The 16,481-nt window shown below is 39.4% G+C and overlaps 1 protein-coding gene across 2 annotated transcripts in view; it reads left to right on the top strand.

Annotated features, from left to right (window-relative positions):
• NSMAF (neutral sphingomyelinase activation associated factor) overlaps positions 1-16,481 on the top strand; it is a 56,654-nt gene that overhangs the window by 36,683 nt on the left and 3,490 nt on the right. The window contains exons 13-27 of one of the 2 annotated variants that reach the window (XM_036264389.1): positions 530-706; positions 1,804-1,883; positions 2,669-2,759; positions 2,855-2,918; positions 3,864-3,915; positions 4,022-4,142; positions 4,738-4,869; positions 5,829-5,871; positions 6,465-6,628; positions 7,999-8,098; positions 9,132-9,190; positions 11,888-11,955; positions 12,724-12,791; positions 13,357-13,480; positions 14,385-14,468. In XM_036264389.1, the coding sequence (XP_036120282.1) occupies positions 530-706; positions 1,804-1,883; positions 2,669-2,759; positions 2,855-2,918; positions 3,864-3,915; positions 4,022-4,142; positions 4,738-4,869; positions 5,829-5,871; positions 6,465-6,628; positions 7,999-8,098; positions 9,132-9,190; positions 11,888-11,955; positions 12,724-12,791; positions 13,357-13,480; positions 14,385-14,468 (1,427 nt within the window). Of the gene's footprint in view, positions 1-529; positions 707-1,803; positions 1,884-2,668; positions 2,760-2,854; positions 2,919-3,863; positions 3,916-4,021; positions 4,143-4,737; positions 4,870-5,828; positions 5,872-6,464; positions 6,629-7,989; positions 8,099-9,131; positions 9,191-11,887; positions 11,956-12,723; positions 12,792-13,356; positions 13,481-14,384; positions 14,469-16,481 lie in introns of both variants that reach the window. The other variant, XM_036264387.1, reaches the window with a different exon arrangement.

The raw sequence follows: 16,481 nt of genomic DNA, 5'->3' as shown, positions 1-16,481 counted from the left end.
CCTCACATGCATGAATAATACTGTAGTCATTGAAAAATTAGCAATAGTGCACCTCTTCCAGATCTGAAAGAAAACTAAAAGATTGGTTTTTTGATTTTAAAAAAAGGGAGAAAATATGGTTTTATAAGTGGTCATGGCTTCTTACAGGCATTAAACTCAAGTGCATTTGGAAAGATACTCGTTAGTTATATATTATCACCTATATATAATATAGTAAATATTATATATGTTATGTAATATTTATATATTTACTCCATACTTTTATTTGTTTTATATTATATATTTTATATATGTGATATGTTTTATATCATATATTTACTAATTTTCCCTCCTGGATGGAGATGTTCATACTCAATGGAACAACTATTTAGTGAAAACTAACTGTACCCTACTTTTGTTTTTCTTAAAATGTATTCTTAAAAATGCATTGAAAGAACTACATTTAAAGCATCAGTATTTACACACTAAGTGAAACCTAGCCGTCATTTGCCAAGTTCAGTGGTGACCTTCCAGGCCCTGTCCTCCCCAGAGCACCACGTGGCGGAACGCACGGCCGAGAGCTACACGCTGCAGTGGCAGCGCGGGCACCTGTCCAACTACCAGTACCTGCTGCACCTCAACAACCTGGCCGACCGCAGCTGCAACGACCTGTCCCAGTACCCGGTGTTCCCGTGGGTGATCAGCGATTACTGCAGTTCAGAACTGGGTAAATGCCACAGGGCTGCATTTTTAAAGGACAGAAAAGATTCCATTGTAGAATTAGGACATGATCTTTGAACAGATTAGAACCCATTTTGACTTTATTAAGAAAGATTGCCAGTTTTCATTTCAAGACACTAGATACGTGTTATATAAATAATATGTGTTTTATATGTTTACTCTCTCTTAATTTTTTTAATCCAAAAAAGTATTCACATACTTGTTCAGTACATGCCCAGAAAATATGCATATAATTTTAAGGCATATTATCATTACTACCTATAAGAATCAAGCTTTGAAATACTGTAGTTTTTTACTTTGAAAATTGTCTCAGATTATCTTATTTTAAATTGACATTAAAAATGTTATTACCAAACTAATAACTATTCATTATAGAGCATTTAGAATGTACTGAAATATTTTGAAAAGGAAATAAAAATCATCAATAATTATATTACTGAGAGGTGGCCATTTTAATTTTGTGGTATATGTACTTCTCTCAAATTATTTGAACAGAAATAGTGATTGGGTTGTAATTTTATTTTGTAATATTCTTAAATTATATACTGTGAACAGTAAATTCCTTTCGACAGTTCACTTATTGAACCCTTGTACTTGAAAGAGATAATAGATTTGCTAGCAATATGATAATTTATTTCTCTAATAATATTCAGGTCCCCAGTTCTCAAATTATGCTATTATTATAGAATAATATACCTGCTGTAATTCAGATTTAAAAAGTAAATCTTAGTAGAAAAATAATGGTTTTTAAATTTTATGATTTTATTATTACTTAGAATATAGTTTTTTGTTAGTAGGCCTTTTTTTTTTTTAAATCAACATTCATGGTGCTTTTGAATTAGAAATTACTCTTGAATGGCTGCTGCTACATTAAAACTCAAAAGTTCTCGCCTTTACAGCTATGTATATAAATATCAGAAATACCATAATTCTAATGGATCTGTCTCAGTTTTAAAAACTTTATTTTGTAAAAATAAATGTGTGTATGTGAATCAGTTCAGGGAAGTAATGTTATTAAGTATAAGCTTGTTTGCTTTATTTATTCTAATTAATTAATTTTATACAATGTATTTATTTATATAGATTTGTCAAATCCAGGAACCTTCCGGGATCTTAGTAAACCAGTAGGGGCCCTAAATACAGAGCGGCTGGAGAGACTACTGGTACGTGGATTTAAAGATTCTTGGTCTATGAGGAAATTCCTGAGTCATGGCCTATGTTTTTATAGTAACTAAAACTCATTTAGTCAAGACTTAGGGGAACTATGTCCAGAGGGATCATGTTTTCTTCTTACCCTCCTGCCCCTCTGCCAGCTGCCTTCCCCAGTGAATTTAGCTGCTCGCCATTTGCATTTTTGCCTGCAATTCAGGAAAGGAGGCTGACCTGATCCCCAGTTTACTAACTTACTTTCAGGAAGGTACTCTCTGATGAATTGCACAAGAGATGCATAAAATCCCTACTAGTCAATCCAGCCCCAACATTGTTACCACTGTACCAAGAAAACCAAACCACTTGTTACAGGAATGCTGTGTTTATTCAGGTTTCTACCCTTCTTTTTATTTTTCCTTTTCTTCTTTAACAAAGAAGTTAAGCCCTGGCCAATTTGGCTTAGCAGTTAGAGTGTCAACCCACAGACCGAAGAGTCTAGTGTTCAATTCCGGTCAAGGGTACATGCCTTGGTTGCAGTTCAGTCCCTGGCCCTGGTTGGGGTCATGCAGGAGGCAGCCAGATGATGTGTCTCTCTCACACCAATGTTTCTCTCTCTCTCTCCCTCCCCCTCCCCCCACTCTATCTGAAGATAAATGGAGAAATATCCTTGGGTGAGGATTAAAAAAAAAAAATTAAGAGGTATAATGTATTCATGCCATGATTTCTTTTAGGCTTTTACTACTTTGAGTCAGTTGTTATTTTCATAGCCAACACTTAGTATTTTTCCCACATATTACAGACACGCTACCAGGAGATGCTAGAGCCAAAGTTCATGTATGGCAGCCACTACTCTTCCCCGGGTTATGTGCTGTTTTATCTTGTCAGGATCGGTAAGGTTTTTTATTATTACCACAAGTCAGTGTTATTTCACATGGATTCTTCAGTGAGTCTATATATCTCATTATCTCCAATTTCCTCCCTCTAGCACCAGAGTATATGCTGTGCCTACAGAATGGAAGATTTGATAACGCAGATAGAATGTTCAACAGGTTTGACATAAGTGCCTCACCTACCATTTTTAAAACTTCCTAATTATATATGCACAATATGTTTGTTTCAAAAAACTATATAGGACCAAAAATGTAGAGATATGCAAAGTCACTAATTGTTACATTGATGCCTTTCAGGCTTTTTCTGGTCATGTGTTTGTGTTTGCCTCTGTGTGTGTGTGTAAATGTGAGAACGTATTTTAAATACAGTGTTTGTCCTATCTTTTGTAGTCTCATATTAGATCTTGAAATTTTTTTCCATATTATATGTTTTTCAAAACTGTAATTTTTAAAATTATTGTATCACATCCTAATATATGCCAGAATATATTTTAACTATTTTTCTATTGTTAGACATTTAGACTGTTTCCAATATTTTATTATTCTAAATAATTTTGCTATGACTTGAACACAATTTTTGGTGGGTATGTAAATAACTTTTAAAATTAGAAAAGTAGTATTTCTTTACCCCCCAAAATTAGAAAAATATAAAGAAAAAATAAAGTTAATTTGGCATCTGGCCACGCTGAGAGAATATTCATTGTTAATCTTTGGTCTGTGCCTTTCCAATCTTTGTATAAGCTCAACACGTTTGTTTATAATTCCTTTTGAGGTGAGCTATTAAAATAGTTGTGCTAATTTTCTAGTGTTTAAGCACCTGCCTCCATCAGTCCTTTGATGAGGCAACACGTGTTCAGAGGCTCATGGCATGGACTTAGACATTCCTCTGGGGGCTGTGTTCTGACTGCACACTCACTCCCGTGTGAGCCTAGAACTTTTCTGTGAAAGGGGGATACACACATAGATGTTGAGAATCCTGAGTTAATGAGAGAAATGAATTCATATAGGATAAAATGCAGAACAATGCCTCAGTGCAGAGACAGCACTGTGGTTGCTGTTTCTATATCCCAGAGTTAAAATCAGTTTAATTTTTTTTATATTTAGTATTGCAGAAACTTGGAAAAACTGTTTGGATGGTGCCACAGATTTTAAAGAGGTACGCGGTTTAAAAAGCTAATGATTACTGGACTGGTGGTTTCTAACTGCTTTAAAAAATATTTGTTGCTGTTCTTTTCATCTTCTTCTTCTTTGGGAACTTTCAGTTGATTCCAGAATTCTATGGTGATGATGTCAGCTTCTTAGTGAACACTCTGAAGCTGGACTTGGGGAAGAGACAAGGAGGGCAGATGGTGGATGACGTGGAACTTCCCCCTTGGGCACGGAGTGAGTACCTTGGAAGTGTTGGGTTGTAGAAATTGTTTTGTTTTTTTTTAAAGGGAGAGGGAGATAGAGACATCAGTGAGAGAGAACATCAATTGGCCGCCTCCTGCATGCCCCCCATTGGGGATCAGGCCCACAACCTAGACATGTGCCCTCACCAGGAATTGAATCAGCGACCTCTTGGTGCATGGGATGACGCTCAACCACTGAGCCACACCAGCCGGGTGTATTGTAGAAATTCTTTACCTGATAGTACAGTTTCAGTATTATTAATTATTTAGTTGCCTAGATTTTAAGGAAAATAACAGCATAATTCTTCATCTAAATGAGGCAATATTAGTCCTACTCCAAATCAAAAATATTATATGAATCTATGCTATAAAAATATTGACATATATTTGAGGAACCTAAATGTTGTAAAAGGATTTTTGCGACATTCTCCCCCACAAAATTTATATTTTATATGACAGGGGCAAAACTTCATTAAGAAATATGTTACTCTTGCCTATCCTAGCAGCTTTATCTCCATGTGGATAGACAAAAGAAATGAGAGAAAATAAAACGGACACTCATATTTTGATCGAGTCTAATCTAATAGGTCCCGAGGACTTTCTCCAGAAGAGCAAAGATGCGCTGGAAAGCAGTTACGTGTCAGAGCACCTTCACGAGTGGATTGACCTAATATTTGGCTACAAGCAAAAAGGACGTGAGGCTGTCAGAGCCCATAATGGTATGTAGTAGTCACTGCAAGTGCATATAGCGTTTAATGAAAATGAAACAAACCAGAAAAACAAAATGAAGGCAGAGCGTCAAGCTTACTTTTTCAGCAGGAGCATCTTAGATCAGCAAACAGTGCCTACTGGCTCGTGGCCCTGGATTAGATACTGTGTAACAGAGGAGGAAGTACTTTTGCCTAAAGAACATCTATATTACCATGATCTCAAGGTCTTTTTTCTGGTCTTAATTTTAGCATGTACTCTCTGCCCCATTCAATAATGTCAATTAAAACTCAATCAGAATGTGTTAGAACAGCGACCTCAATTGCTATAAAGGGCCCCAGAGCTTCTTTTTGTTTTGTTTTGTTTGTTTGTTTGTTTAATCCTCACCTGAGGACATTTTTTTATTTCTTGTTCAGACAGAGTGGGAGGGAGAGAGAGAGAGAGAGAAACATCGACGTGAAGGGACACATCGAGTGGTTGCCACTGGCACAGCCCAACCAGGGCCGGGGACAAACTGCAACTGAGGTACATGCCCTTAGCGGGAACCGAACCCGGGTCTCTCCGGACCGCAGGCCGACGCTCCAACCGCTGAGCCAAACCAGCCAGGGCCAGAGCTTCTTTTTAGTTGAGCTGAAAGAAACCATCGGTTTCGGTTCTTACCTGCCTCCAGGCCCCTCAGTGCTGATGACAAGGAAGTGGGGCTCAAGTTCAGACCCTGCTTCTCACACCCAGAGTGGAGGGCAGGTGACTGCTCCGCAGGGGACGAAACACCGACTGGGAGCTGCACTGGGAGCAGGTCATCTCACCTGCCAGTTGGATTCCTGCCCTGCAGAAGTTCATCCAAACTGACGTTTACTGAAGTTAGATATTATTAGTCTGTTTTGCAAAATGAAAATCAAATTCTGAACAGAGTGTATGTTATAATTCAATAGTACATCTTTCAACGGTGGTGTACTTCTTCTCTTTTCAGTATTTCATCCCCTGACCTACGAAGGAGGTGTAGACTTGAACAGGTACTTACGCATGTCTAAGGAGTTTCTGCTTGAGTTACAAAATGTGTGTTTTTGTTTGTTTGTTTGTTTGTTTGTTTGTTTGTTTGTTTTGCTTAATCCTCACCCAAAGATATTTTTCTATTGATTTTTAGATAGAATGGAACAGAGGGAGAGAGAGACACACACATTGGTGTGAGAGAGACACATCAGTTGGTTGCCTCCCACACAACCAGGGCTGGGGATCAAACCTGCAACCCAAGTACATACCCTTGACCGGGAATCGAACCCGAGACCCTTTGGTCCATGTACTGATGCTCTAACCACTGAACAAAACAGCCAGGGTACAAAATACCTCTTTAACTAAATGGTTAATGCACTTATTTGATAATATTAAGCTATGGAAATTTTACAATGAATTATATCTTGCTTTTACCATTGTGTGAGTTACTGAGCCTCAGAAAATGTTAAAACAATCTGTGGTATTGTTTAGACAATCCCGACACATACTGTTAGTATTTGAAGCTCTCTCTTGTTGATCTGTATTATTTGAAATGCGTGCTTTCAAGAAACTTGAACCTAGTGGTTCACTGCATTATTTGTGTTCTGTCCTAAAGCATCGAGGATCCAGATGAGAAAGTAGCCATGCTCATCCAAATCTTGGAATTTGGGCAGACACCAAAACAGCTCTTTGTGACACCACATCCTCAAAGGATCACCCCCAAGTTTAAAAGTTTGTCCCAGACCTCCTGTTACAATGCTTCCGTAGCAGATTCTCCAGGTAAATTTTGCAAAGGGAATAATGTGAGCACCTTTCATTTTTCTTTGATTAAGATGTTTCTGACGATTCTGAACAGGAAACGTGACCTGTTGTGCTGCTTAGAGATAACTGTTTTACCACCTATTGCTGCTCTCCTGTTGTTGTTTTATTTGTTTTTAACTACTAACTTTAAAGACAATCAAGTTACTTCTATTTTCTGGTCATTTGAAACCTGACAGTATTTTTATTGTTATTGTTATGGTTCTGTTTCTTTTCTGTGCTTTTCCAAGCTGGTGTTTGATTCTGAGCTACTCCCTTGTATTGATACCTCCTGGTCATGGCTCTGTAGCCACCACCCCAACCCTATTCCCCCACATTACTCCCTCCACTTCTTATTCTCCTCTTCCATATTCAGCTTGCAGATCCAGGTCTCAAGGTGCTCTGTTTTTTTTTTATTTAATTGTATTTTCTTATTCAAGCATTTGACAAACATTTGTTAAGTATCTCTTCTGTGCCAGGCATATCTAGGTGCTAAAATGAACTTGACACTAGTATTTGGAAAGGGTGGAATGTACCCACACCTTCATCCAGTTATCCATGTTTTATGTTTCACGTAAGACAGCTTTCAGGAGTTTGACACTATATGGAACTTAGGGAGCAGAATCACTTGACTTATTATTATCTCCAGTTCTGCTCTCTGTTCTAGGCATATTCAGACTTCGCAGGCACACACAGCTGAGCATGCTCTCAAGTGTGGAGGAATACCTCACTGGTCACATGACCCAGGGCTGGCTGGGAGTACTTTTCTAAGGCACAACCCCACAGAGTTAAGTGAGAAAGACCAGAGGATTGTCCCATGCTCTGCTGCCTCACCAGGCGCACACCACTGTCTTGTGATTATTTTAAAGGGTAATGTTCCAGCCCTTCTTAAAACAGAAGTGACAAGATTTTTCCCTTAGTCCTGTCCAGGAGCACTTGGGGTAACTGCTTTCATCTCTGCTTTTTCTCTCTCAAAAAAAAAACAAAACTGCAGCATTCTTAGGGAACCTTCGGGCATTTGCAAATTACTGACAAGGAAATGGTTCTTCAGTCTTGTATTTCCAAGTGATAACTTAGCAAACATTGATAAAAGTATAAAAATACTGTAGTATTTCAGTATACTTTTTAATCTGTCTCCAAATGATTTTTATTATATTTAGATTGTATACTTTATTATTTTTCCTTGACTACATAACATGGAGCGTTCTAACAGATACATTTCAAAGGTATCATACTTTGTTGGGATATTTTGTTTTCTTGGTTGTTTGATTTTAATAGAAAATTATATGACTCTGATGCTTGTTAGTAATTTAGTTGACTCGCTTAGCAGTAATTTAATGTAGTCTCTCCAGGTGAAGAGTCTTTTGAGGACCTGACTGAAGAAAGCAAAACCCTGGCCTGGAGCAACATCGCCAAACTGCAGCTGCAGGAGCAGTGCAAAATCCACAAAGAGTAAGAAAGCCGTTGTCCTCGCAGGAGTTCAGGTCTGGCCTGGCTGACGTCGTTTTAGACCGAGTCAAGGGGGAAGTTCTCTTTAATGTCATCTTGATTGTTTCCTGTCTCCCCCAAGTGTTTATAGTGATCGGCCACCTGAGGTCAGTGTGGCGAGGGAACTTTTGGCACAAGATGGATTTGTGTCAGCCTACCATGTTGTCACTTCTATAGTTGGTCCATCTAAATTTTTAAAAATAATACCTGTACTTCCAAGACATTGGGCTTGTTGTTGGACCTAGAGGGGTTAGGAGGGTTTCCTGTCTTCTGCTATTAAGGATATTTTTATAGTCGGGCAGAAAGACTTGAGAAGCACTAAAGTGACCTGCTCCATCCTGTTACAGACAAGGAAACGCAGGCCAGAGACCAGGCTCGTTGTCCTGCTCCACGACCACAGACACCCTGTCTGACATTTTTATATCAAGTACACCACTGGTCATGGGTGAAACGGAACAGGCCAGTCTACCTTAGATCAGTGGTTTAAAATCAGAGCACAGCTCCTGAAAAAAATACACAGCTCCTCCTTATTCATTGTAACAATGGCCTTTCTTCTCTCAACCTCCCTAAGTGGCCAATCGAAAGGAGCCCTGTAATCCAAAGCAGTGAAGACATGAATGAACCTTTAGCAGGACGTGCTAGAACCAGACCTGGTGTCATGGCTGACAGATGCCGGTAAATTCGGTTCAGTAATGAAGCAGGGGAAGTGATTGTCAAGAAGGGTTTCAGTCATTTGGGTGACGGCCAGACAAAGTGGAATTGAAGCAGGAGCATCAGCAGCGTGTCCAGCTCCGAGCGTGGCAGCTAGGGAAGCTGAGGGAGGTTTTCTAGCCACAAGCATGGCCAGAACAAAGTGTCAAGTTGCCAAGCAGTGGTCAGGGAATGGCAGCTGTAAGGAAACATGACAGAAGCTTGTAAAGGTAAAGCAAGGGCTCGAAGGAGACCAGTGTCCCAGTGCATGATTGATGGTGATTCATGAAACTTTGTTTCCGAACAGGGCGGTTACCGGAATAGCGGTCTCTTGCAATGGATCGTCAGTGTTTACAACCTCACAAGGTGTGTTTTCCCACCTGGAGAACGGCTTCCCTAGATCCGTGGTGTCCGAGTGTCTCGAATCTCAGGGCATGGACTGTGCTGCCCCCACATAAAACAAAGCTTGAGTAATTCACTTGTGGATATTACAGAAAATCTTATTGTACTTTGCCAAAAACAACCATGAAACATGCCTTTCTGCTGCTGAGGTTTCCCACAACCTCAGGGGAAGGGCGGAAAGAGCTTGTTTCCCATCCTCCTGCGTGGGAGGAGCCTTTCCTGCCCGGAGGGTGGGCCAGCGCAGAGCGGAAGGAGGCGGGGCTGCTCTGGGCCTGGGCTCACAGCAGGGTGTCAGCACCTGCCGGCAGATTTGCTGGGAAGGTTTACACTCTTGTCCCTCAGTATATAGTCAGGTATTTATTGTAGCGTTTAGCTTGAAATCTGATTTCTACATTGTTAATGTGCTTATACATTATCAACATTATGAAAACCCTGCAGTGGCTCATTGATAAGACTTGTAATAATTATATTTGAATGGTATTAGAATTTTACTGTTTTGATCTTTAAAAAGGACTAAGCATAAAGCATATCTTGCTACAGACACAACATCGCTTTTCCTGGCAGTCTACACAGATGTAATTAGCTAAAGCATGTGTTGCCCTGCTGTGTGCACAGCATGGTGGCGGGCACCCTGGAAGGTGTGCAGATGAAAGGGTAATGTGTCCGTTATCCTGCCTGGGTTCCAAGACAGCTGGTTCAGGCAAAGTTAGCAGCTGACGGTTTTGAATCTATAGGAAATTACATTTTTTATCCATTAAGTTAAGGAATAGTGCTAGCCAACTAAACACTTCCATGGGTTACTACTCTCAGATTCTGTAATCACGGTTTATTATCTATCTGAGCTTGTCATTTTTTCCCCCTTTCAAATAGTCTCATGTCATATAACAGGATTTTCCACAAAGCATAGAAAATGATCCTCCTGTAGCAGAGGGAGAGACATGCAGGATGGACGCGGGGCCGTGCTGGGCTCGCCGCCCCGCTGCTCGGGTAGGAGAGGGCACTTGTGTGCTACCAGGAATCTTACCCACTGAGCTTGCCGACATGGTAACGCGACAGAGCGCTTTACTTTTACACACAGCCTGTTTTCTTAGCTGGATTTGTCTGACATGGCTGGTTAAATCCTCCAGTTTGTTGTATTTGTATGACCTTGTAAACCATGAGATTTAGGAACATCAAGGCTTAAATCTCTGAGGTGTATTAATCATTATATTACTTCTTTGTGAATTTTTCCAAATAAAGGGGAAAGTGTTTTCTTTCTTTAAATGACAAGCTTTTATATTTTTCTGTTCATTTCCTCTCAATAATTCATATTACCAATTTATATATGTTCTGATCATTACCCTAAAGTTACATTTCTTCCTCGATATGCCGTATATGTTTCGTGTGTGGGCATGACGGGAACCGTCACCTATGGGACTAGCTCCTCCAGCCGGCTGGGACATGATCACCTCTGGGACGGGGAGGGGACCTTTGGTTTCAAGAAAAGCATCATTACACACCAGGCTGGCTTAAATAAGCATGAGCAGACTTTGTGGTGAATATTCAGAATTGCCTAATAGAAAGGTCATTCTTTAAAATCAAAAGCCAGCCCTGGCCAGTATGGCTCAGCGGTTAGAGTGTCAGCCCACGGACCAGAGAGTCCCGGGTTCGGTTCCCACTAAGGGCACGTACCTCGGTTGCAGTTTGTCCCCGCTGCGGTTGCGGTCATATGGGTGGCAACCACTCAATGTGTCTCTCTCACGTCAATGTTTCTCTCTCTCTCTCTCTGTCTCTCCTCCCCCTCTCCCTCCCGCTCTATCTGAAAGATAAAATGCAAAAAAAAAGTCCTTGGGTGAAGATTAAAAAAAAAAAATCAAAAGCAAGGTTGGGAAGAATATCAGAGTGAATTATACCCTTCAGGGAAATGTTCAGGTGATATTGGGTTCCTTCTTCTGTTTTTGTTTTAGGCTAATTCTAGAAGATGTTTTTACTTAAACTCATGTTTATAAAGTCTCAAGACTTCTGTGTGTTGGTGTTCCAAAAATTAAATTGAAATATTAAATTTTACTATACAGAATATTTAAAGCCTATTCTGACCTTTTCTTTATCATGTTGTATGTTTACAAGTTAAGAAATGTTACATGTTTCGAATACAGGATGTTTGGAGCACAGTATAATTTGAAAGTCTTGGTTTTTAAGAGATTGTTGGTTACACTTCTAAAACTTCTGTTAGGCAAGGAATTTAAAAACTTGGACATTTTAATCCCTACTTTATTATTCTTTGGACAGTTACTGATTCTCTTCTATAAATGCTAATTCAGTACAAGGTATCACACCCAAATTGGGCTGTTTTAAAAATATATATATTACACAATCTTTTTGGTGGTTTTATTTTTAATTGCTATCTTACTCCTTTCAAAACTTGAACTTACTAGTTGTCTGTGTTCAGTCATGCTGACATGTCCGCTGTCTCCGTGCTGGGTTTCAGTTGATTTCCTTGTTAGGGACTTACAGATCCTAGACCTTGATGTTGATGAGGAGGGCGGTCATCTGGCCCCATCTACCTCATCCACCCCCAGCAGATACAGGAGTGTACTGCCTGCAGCCTGCGCAACAAGGCAGCGTTCCCTATCGTCTGTGAGTCGGGAAATCGGTCTCACCTGTTTGCCTTCTCATTATCAGATTCTACCTTGAAGATGTTTTCTAAAGAATCCAAAATGCTACAAAGAAGTATATCATTTTCAAATATGGTGAGTTCATTTTAATTTTAAATCAGTGTTATAAAAATTCATGCAGCACTGTTTTATACACACACATAATGACATTTTGTTTCTCCGAAAACAGTTACTTTTGTTCCTGTGATAAGTGACAGATGCTTTAGATTACTGCTAATTTTAAAATGTTTTCAAGTTGCCTCTCTCTCATAATAATGCGATTTCATTTGAAGCCTACAAAACTTGAACTGCTACCCAGCAGAATTCTTCTTAATCTTTATTTTTGGGAACTGTCAGACTAATGTGTATGTGCTACTTAAATAAATCATGCATTTCTGAGTTGGTGGGATACCTATTACCAGAAAAATCAATGATTCTGAAAAAGCACATTTTATTGTTAATGTACATCACCTGAAAGATTTTGAAATTCCCTAAAGAATTTTGGAAGTTTTCCTTACCCACATAAATAGTAATCCTGAGAGGATAATCCCCAGCCTGCCCCCCCCGGATTCCCTGCAGTTGTAGGAGCTCCTGCACCCCAGGGTAGTGGGGGGGGGGGGGCTTGCAGGCTCCTGAACATCATCAGGCTAGATCCTCGTGTGCACACTTGGCACACTGACTTTCCTGCAGTTGGGAGGAAACAAGGCATCTGGAATTAGCCAGTTGAGAAAACGTCTGTATCAGAAGGCTAACATAAACAGAATTTGGGTATTAATTTTGGGAGGGATCTTATAAGATAGTTTTACTATGTTAGGGATTCACTAATTATTGTAAATTATTAATGTCAAATCATTTGTATTTCAGGCATTATCATCTTGTTTACTTTTACCAGGAGATGCCACTGTCATAAGTTCTTCATGGGATAATAATGTGTACGTATCTAAGCATGTCTTTTTCTTTTTTTTCTTTTTGGCAGCTTCATTGTTGGTTTTCGCCAAACTTTATTTAGTATTCTGTAGTTGCTTAACACACACTAAAATGGTCAGATTGGGGGAGGGGTGAGCACGCTTCTTTCATTTCATGTACATAGAGTTATCTCTGCATAGAGCTGTCTCTGGGGACGCGAAGCAGTCAACAACAGACTCTCCCATTGGCAGAACACTGTGTTGTTTCCAAAAAGAAACAAGTATTAGATGGGGATAATATTGTTGGATTTTACTATGATTATTTGAATCTAATAAATTCTCCATTTGGACTCTATTTTTCTGTTTAAAATTGAGGTGAAAACACAAATGAGCCAGACCTGGACATTTCTAGTTTTAAATGAAAATTTTCAGTATTTTGATTTTATAACATGAGAACAAGTGATTTGTAATTCTAGTGGGCCTTACTTAGTAAGTATAAAATGAAAGAATATATGTTTCTTGAATATGTATTTAAGAGTCTTAAAATTGAGCTGAATGCTGTTTTAATAGTTCTCGTTATCTTTTATGTTAGCTATTTTTATTCCATAGCATTTGGAAGACGCCAAGACACATTAATGGGACATGATGATGCTGTTAGTAAGATCTGTTGGCATGACAACAGGCTGTATTCCGCATCGTGGGATTCTACAGTGAAGGTTTATATATAATTTCTGACTTACAATGTTTAGATAATAAAAATATTATAAACAATTCAACTACCTGTTAATGTGTTCAATAACTTCACTATTTTTCACAAAGCATGTAACTGATAAGGATACTGAATTTTTTTAACATGTACACCTCTCAATATAATAGGAAGTTCTCATAATTTTTCTCCTGTGTGTTTCACAGGGGGTTAATGATCTAGTATTCCTTAGACAGCAAAGTTGTGGAGAAATGTTCAGTAGCAACTAGCAACACCTTTTATCTAATACAGTGGGAACTAGCAACTGATCAATCAGAAAACGTCAAGTTAAAGTGGGGAAAATCATTAAAAGGTAATGCATTTTGTTCAAGTTAAAACATACAAATACACGTTCACTCACCATACTATTGAGGTAGGACCGTATATAAACCACACCAGTATTCATTATCTTCAGTTTCCAATCTACTTTTGTGTAAAAAAGCGAAAACCTAAAACCATTAGAATTCTTTCAAAAATTTTTCAAGATTTTTTATTCTTATAAATAAGTTTCTTGCCTACACCTAACTTTAGTAGTTTTTTTAGTTATTTGCCTTTTTGAGTATTCTCAAAACATTAATAGACACTACAACATGTATGCACTCGTATTTCCTTAGTTCACACAATACTTAAATTACGTAATTACAACAGCAAGTACAAGGGGTGGAAGCGGGCTGGCCCGGTCACCTCTGGGTAAGCACAGGATGACGGGAATAAAGGCACGGGCACTGGGAGGGGAACCGGAGCGTTCGGCAGCTTCATTTGTTGGCAAGTATGTTCATGGAAGTTGGTTAGTCAAGAGGGTTCTTCAGTGTATTAGAAATGCTCTCATTACTTTACATGTTTGCAAATATCCTGTGCACTCTGCTCCGTCCTAGGTGTGGTCTGGTGTTCCTGCAGAAATGACAGGCACTAAAAGACACCAGTTTGACATGCTGGCCGAGCTGGAACATGATGTCAGTGTGAGTACCGGCAACAGAAGTACACGAAAGCTGAGCTGCACCACCGGGACTTCGGGGGAGAGAGTCCTGGTTTTACTTACCTGTTTATGATCTTTAGCTCTGTGTTAGTTTGCTTATTGGAGATCATAGGCTATCAGTTGTTTTTTGTTTTTTTTTTTGTTGTTTTTTTTTATGGAGTTGGCTCTTTGGGTTTCCAAGTCTACTTTGTCTGTTTTTCCTCCAGTTGGCTATTTCCCTGAGCATGACATTGAATATTTGGATATCCTCAAATTGGGGCGAGATGTACCCATTGTCTTTCATGTTTTCTGACACAAAAGGTGGAAGGACCATCTAAGATGGGCACATCCACAGCTAAGGACACTGACCTGATATCTGATGGCCAAGTGTGTACGGTCGGGGAGAACCAGGGCTGGCACCTGGCCTTGCACACACCGTGTCCACTGGGTCTCACGGCTGCATCAGAGGCTCTAGCTCACAACTGCCTTTTCTCTGAGGCTGCGAATTGATACCTAGTTTGCATGGTTAATAGATCAACTGAAGTCGAGAAATATTCATTTACTGTGTAATTCAAGATGAATATGTAGGTATAACCTTAAGAACCACCCCCCCCCCCGAATCTTCTCCCAAACCCTTCTAATCACCAGTCAGCTGTGTTTCAGGCAGTTTGGCACCTCACTACAACTTATCATTCATGGAGTTAGACTGACAAGTTCAGGCTATTTTAAAACATTATAATACTGTCAACAATAAAAAAATATATACTTTGTCCAGCCAGTGTGGCTCAGTGGTTGAGTGTTGATCCATGCACCAAGAGGTCACTGGTTTCATTCCCAGTCAGGACACATGCCCAGGCTATGGGCCCAGTCCCTAGTGGAGGGCGTGCAGGAGGCAGCCAGTCAGTGTTCTCTCTCATCGATGTTTCTCTCTCTCTCCCCCACTCCCTTCCTCTCTCTCTCTCAAACCAATAAAGAAAAAAAAAATTTATTGACTAGCATATAAAGAATTTCCTTTTTAAGTAGGTTATCATCCAGTAGGCAGTGTTGACAGTGTCTGCATTAACAACACCAGTACTCCAGAGAGTTTAATCTATATCATTCCACCCACATATTTGAACTGACCTAGGGACTTAGAAACTAAAAAAAAAAAATTCAAAAGATCAATGAAACAAAAACCTGGTTGTTTGAAAAGATAAACCCTTAGCCAGACTCACCAAGAAACAAAAAGAGAAGACACAAATAAACAAAATCAGAAACGAAAGAGGAGAAGTAACAACTGACATCACAGAAATACAAAGGATCATTAAAACATACTATGAACAATTATACGCCAACAAATTGGACAATCTAGGCAAAATGGACAAATTTCTAGAAACAGTCTCCCAAAACTGAACCGGGAAGAGAGAGGAAACTTGAACAGACCAATAACAACTAAGGAAATTGTAGATATAATCAAGAAACTCCCAGAAAACAAAGGCCCAGGCCCAGACGGCTTCACAGGGAGTTTACTGAACATTCAAAGAAGTTCTAACACCCTTCTCAAACTATTCCAAAAACTCCAAGAAGATGGAAGACTTCCAAACTTGTTTTATGAGGCCAGCATAATCCCAATTCCAAAACGGGATACACTACAAAGAAAGAAAACTACAGGCCAATACCCCTGATGAACATAGATGCCAAAATCCTTAACAAAATATTAGCAAATCAGATCCAGCGATACATCAAAAAAATTATTCACCATGACCAAGTGGGATTCATCCCAGGGGTGCAAGTATCGTACAGTATCCGCAAGTCAATAAATGTGATACACCACATAAACAGAATGAAAGATAAGAACCATATGATCTTATCAATTGATGCTAAAAAAGCATTCGACAACATCCAGCACCTGTTTCTGATAGAAACGCTCACCAGTGGGAATAAATGGATCATATCTTGACATAATAAAGGCCATATATGAACTGGCCTAGGGAAACAGCTGTGACCATAATTCTAAATGGAATACTTACGTGCTTTC

Source organism: Molossus molossus, unplaced genomic scaffold, assembly GCF_014108415.1.
Source record: "Molossus molossus isolate mMolMol1 unplaced genomic scaffold, mMolMol1.p scaffold_m16_p_16, whole genome shotgun sequence".
In the NCBI taxonomy this organism is placed as follows: domain Eukaryota; kingdom Metazoa; phylum Chordata; class Mammalia; order Chiroptera; family Molossidae; genus Molossus; species Molossus molossus.
This window is presented reverse-complemented; position numbering and strand designations above follow the sequence as displayed.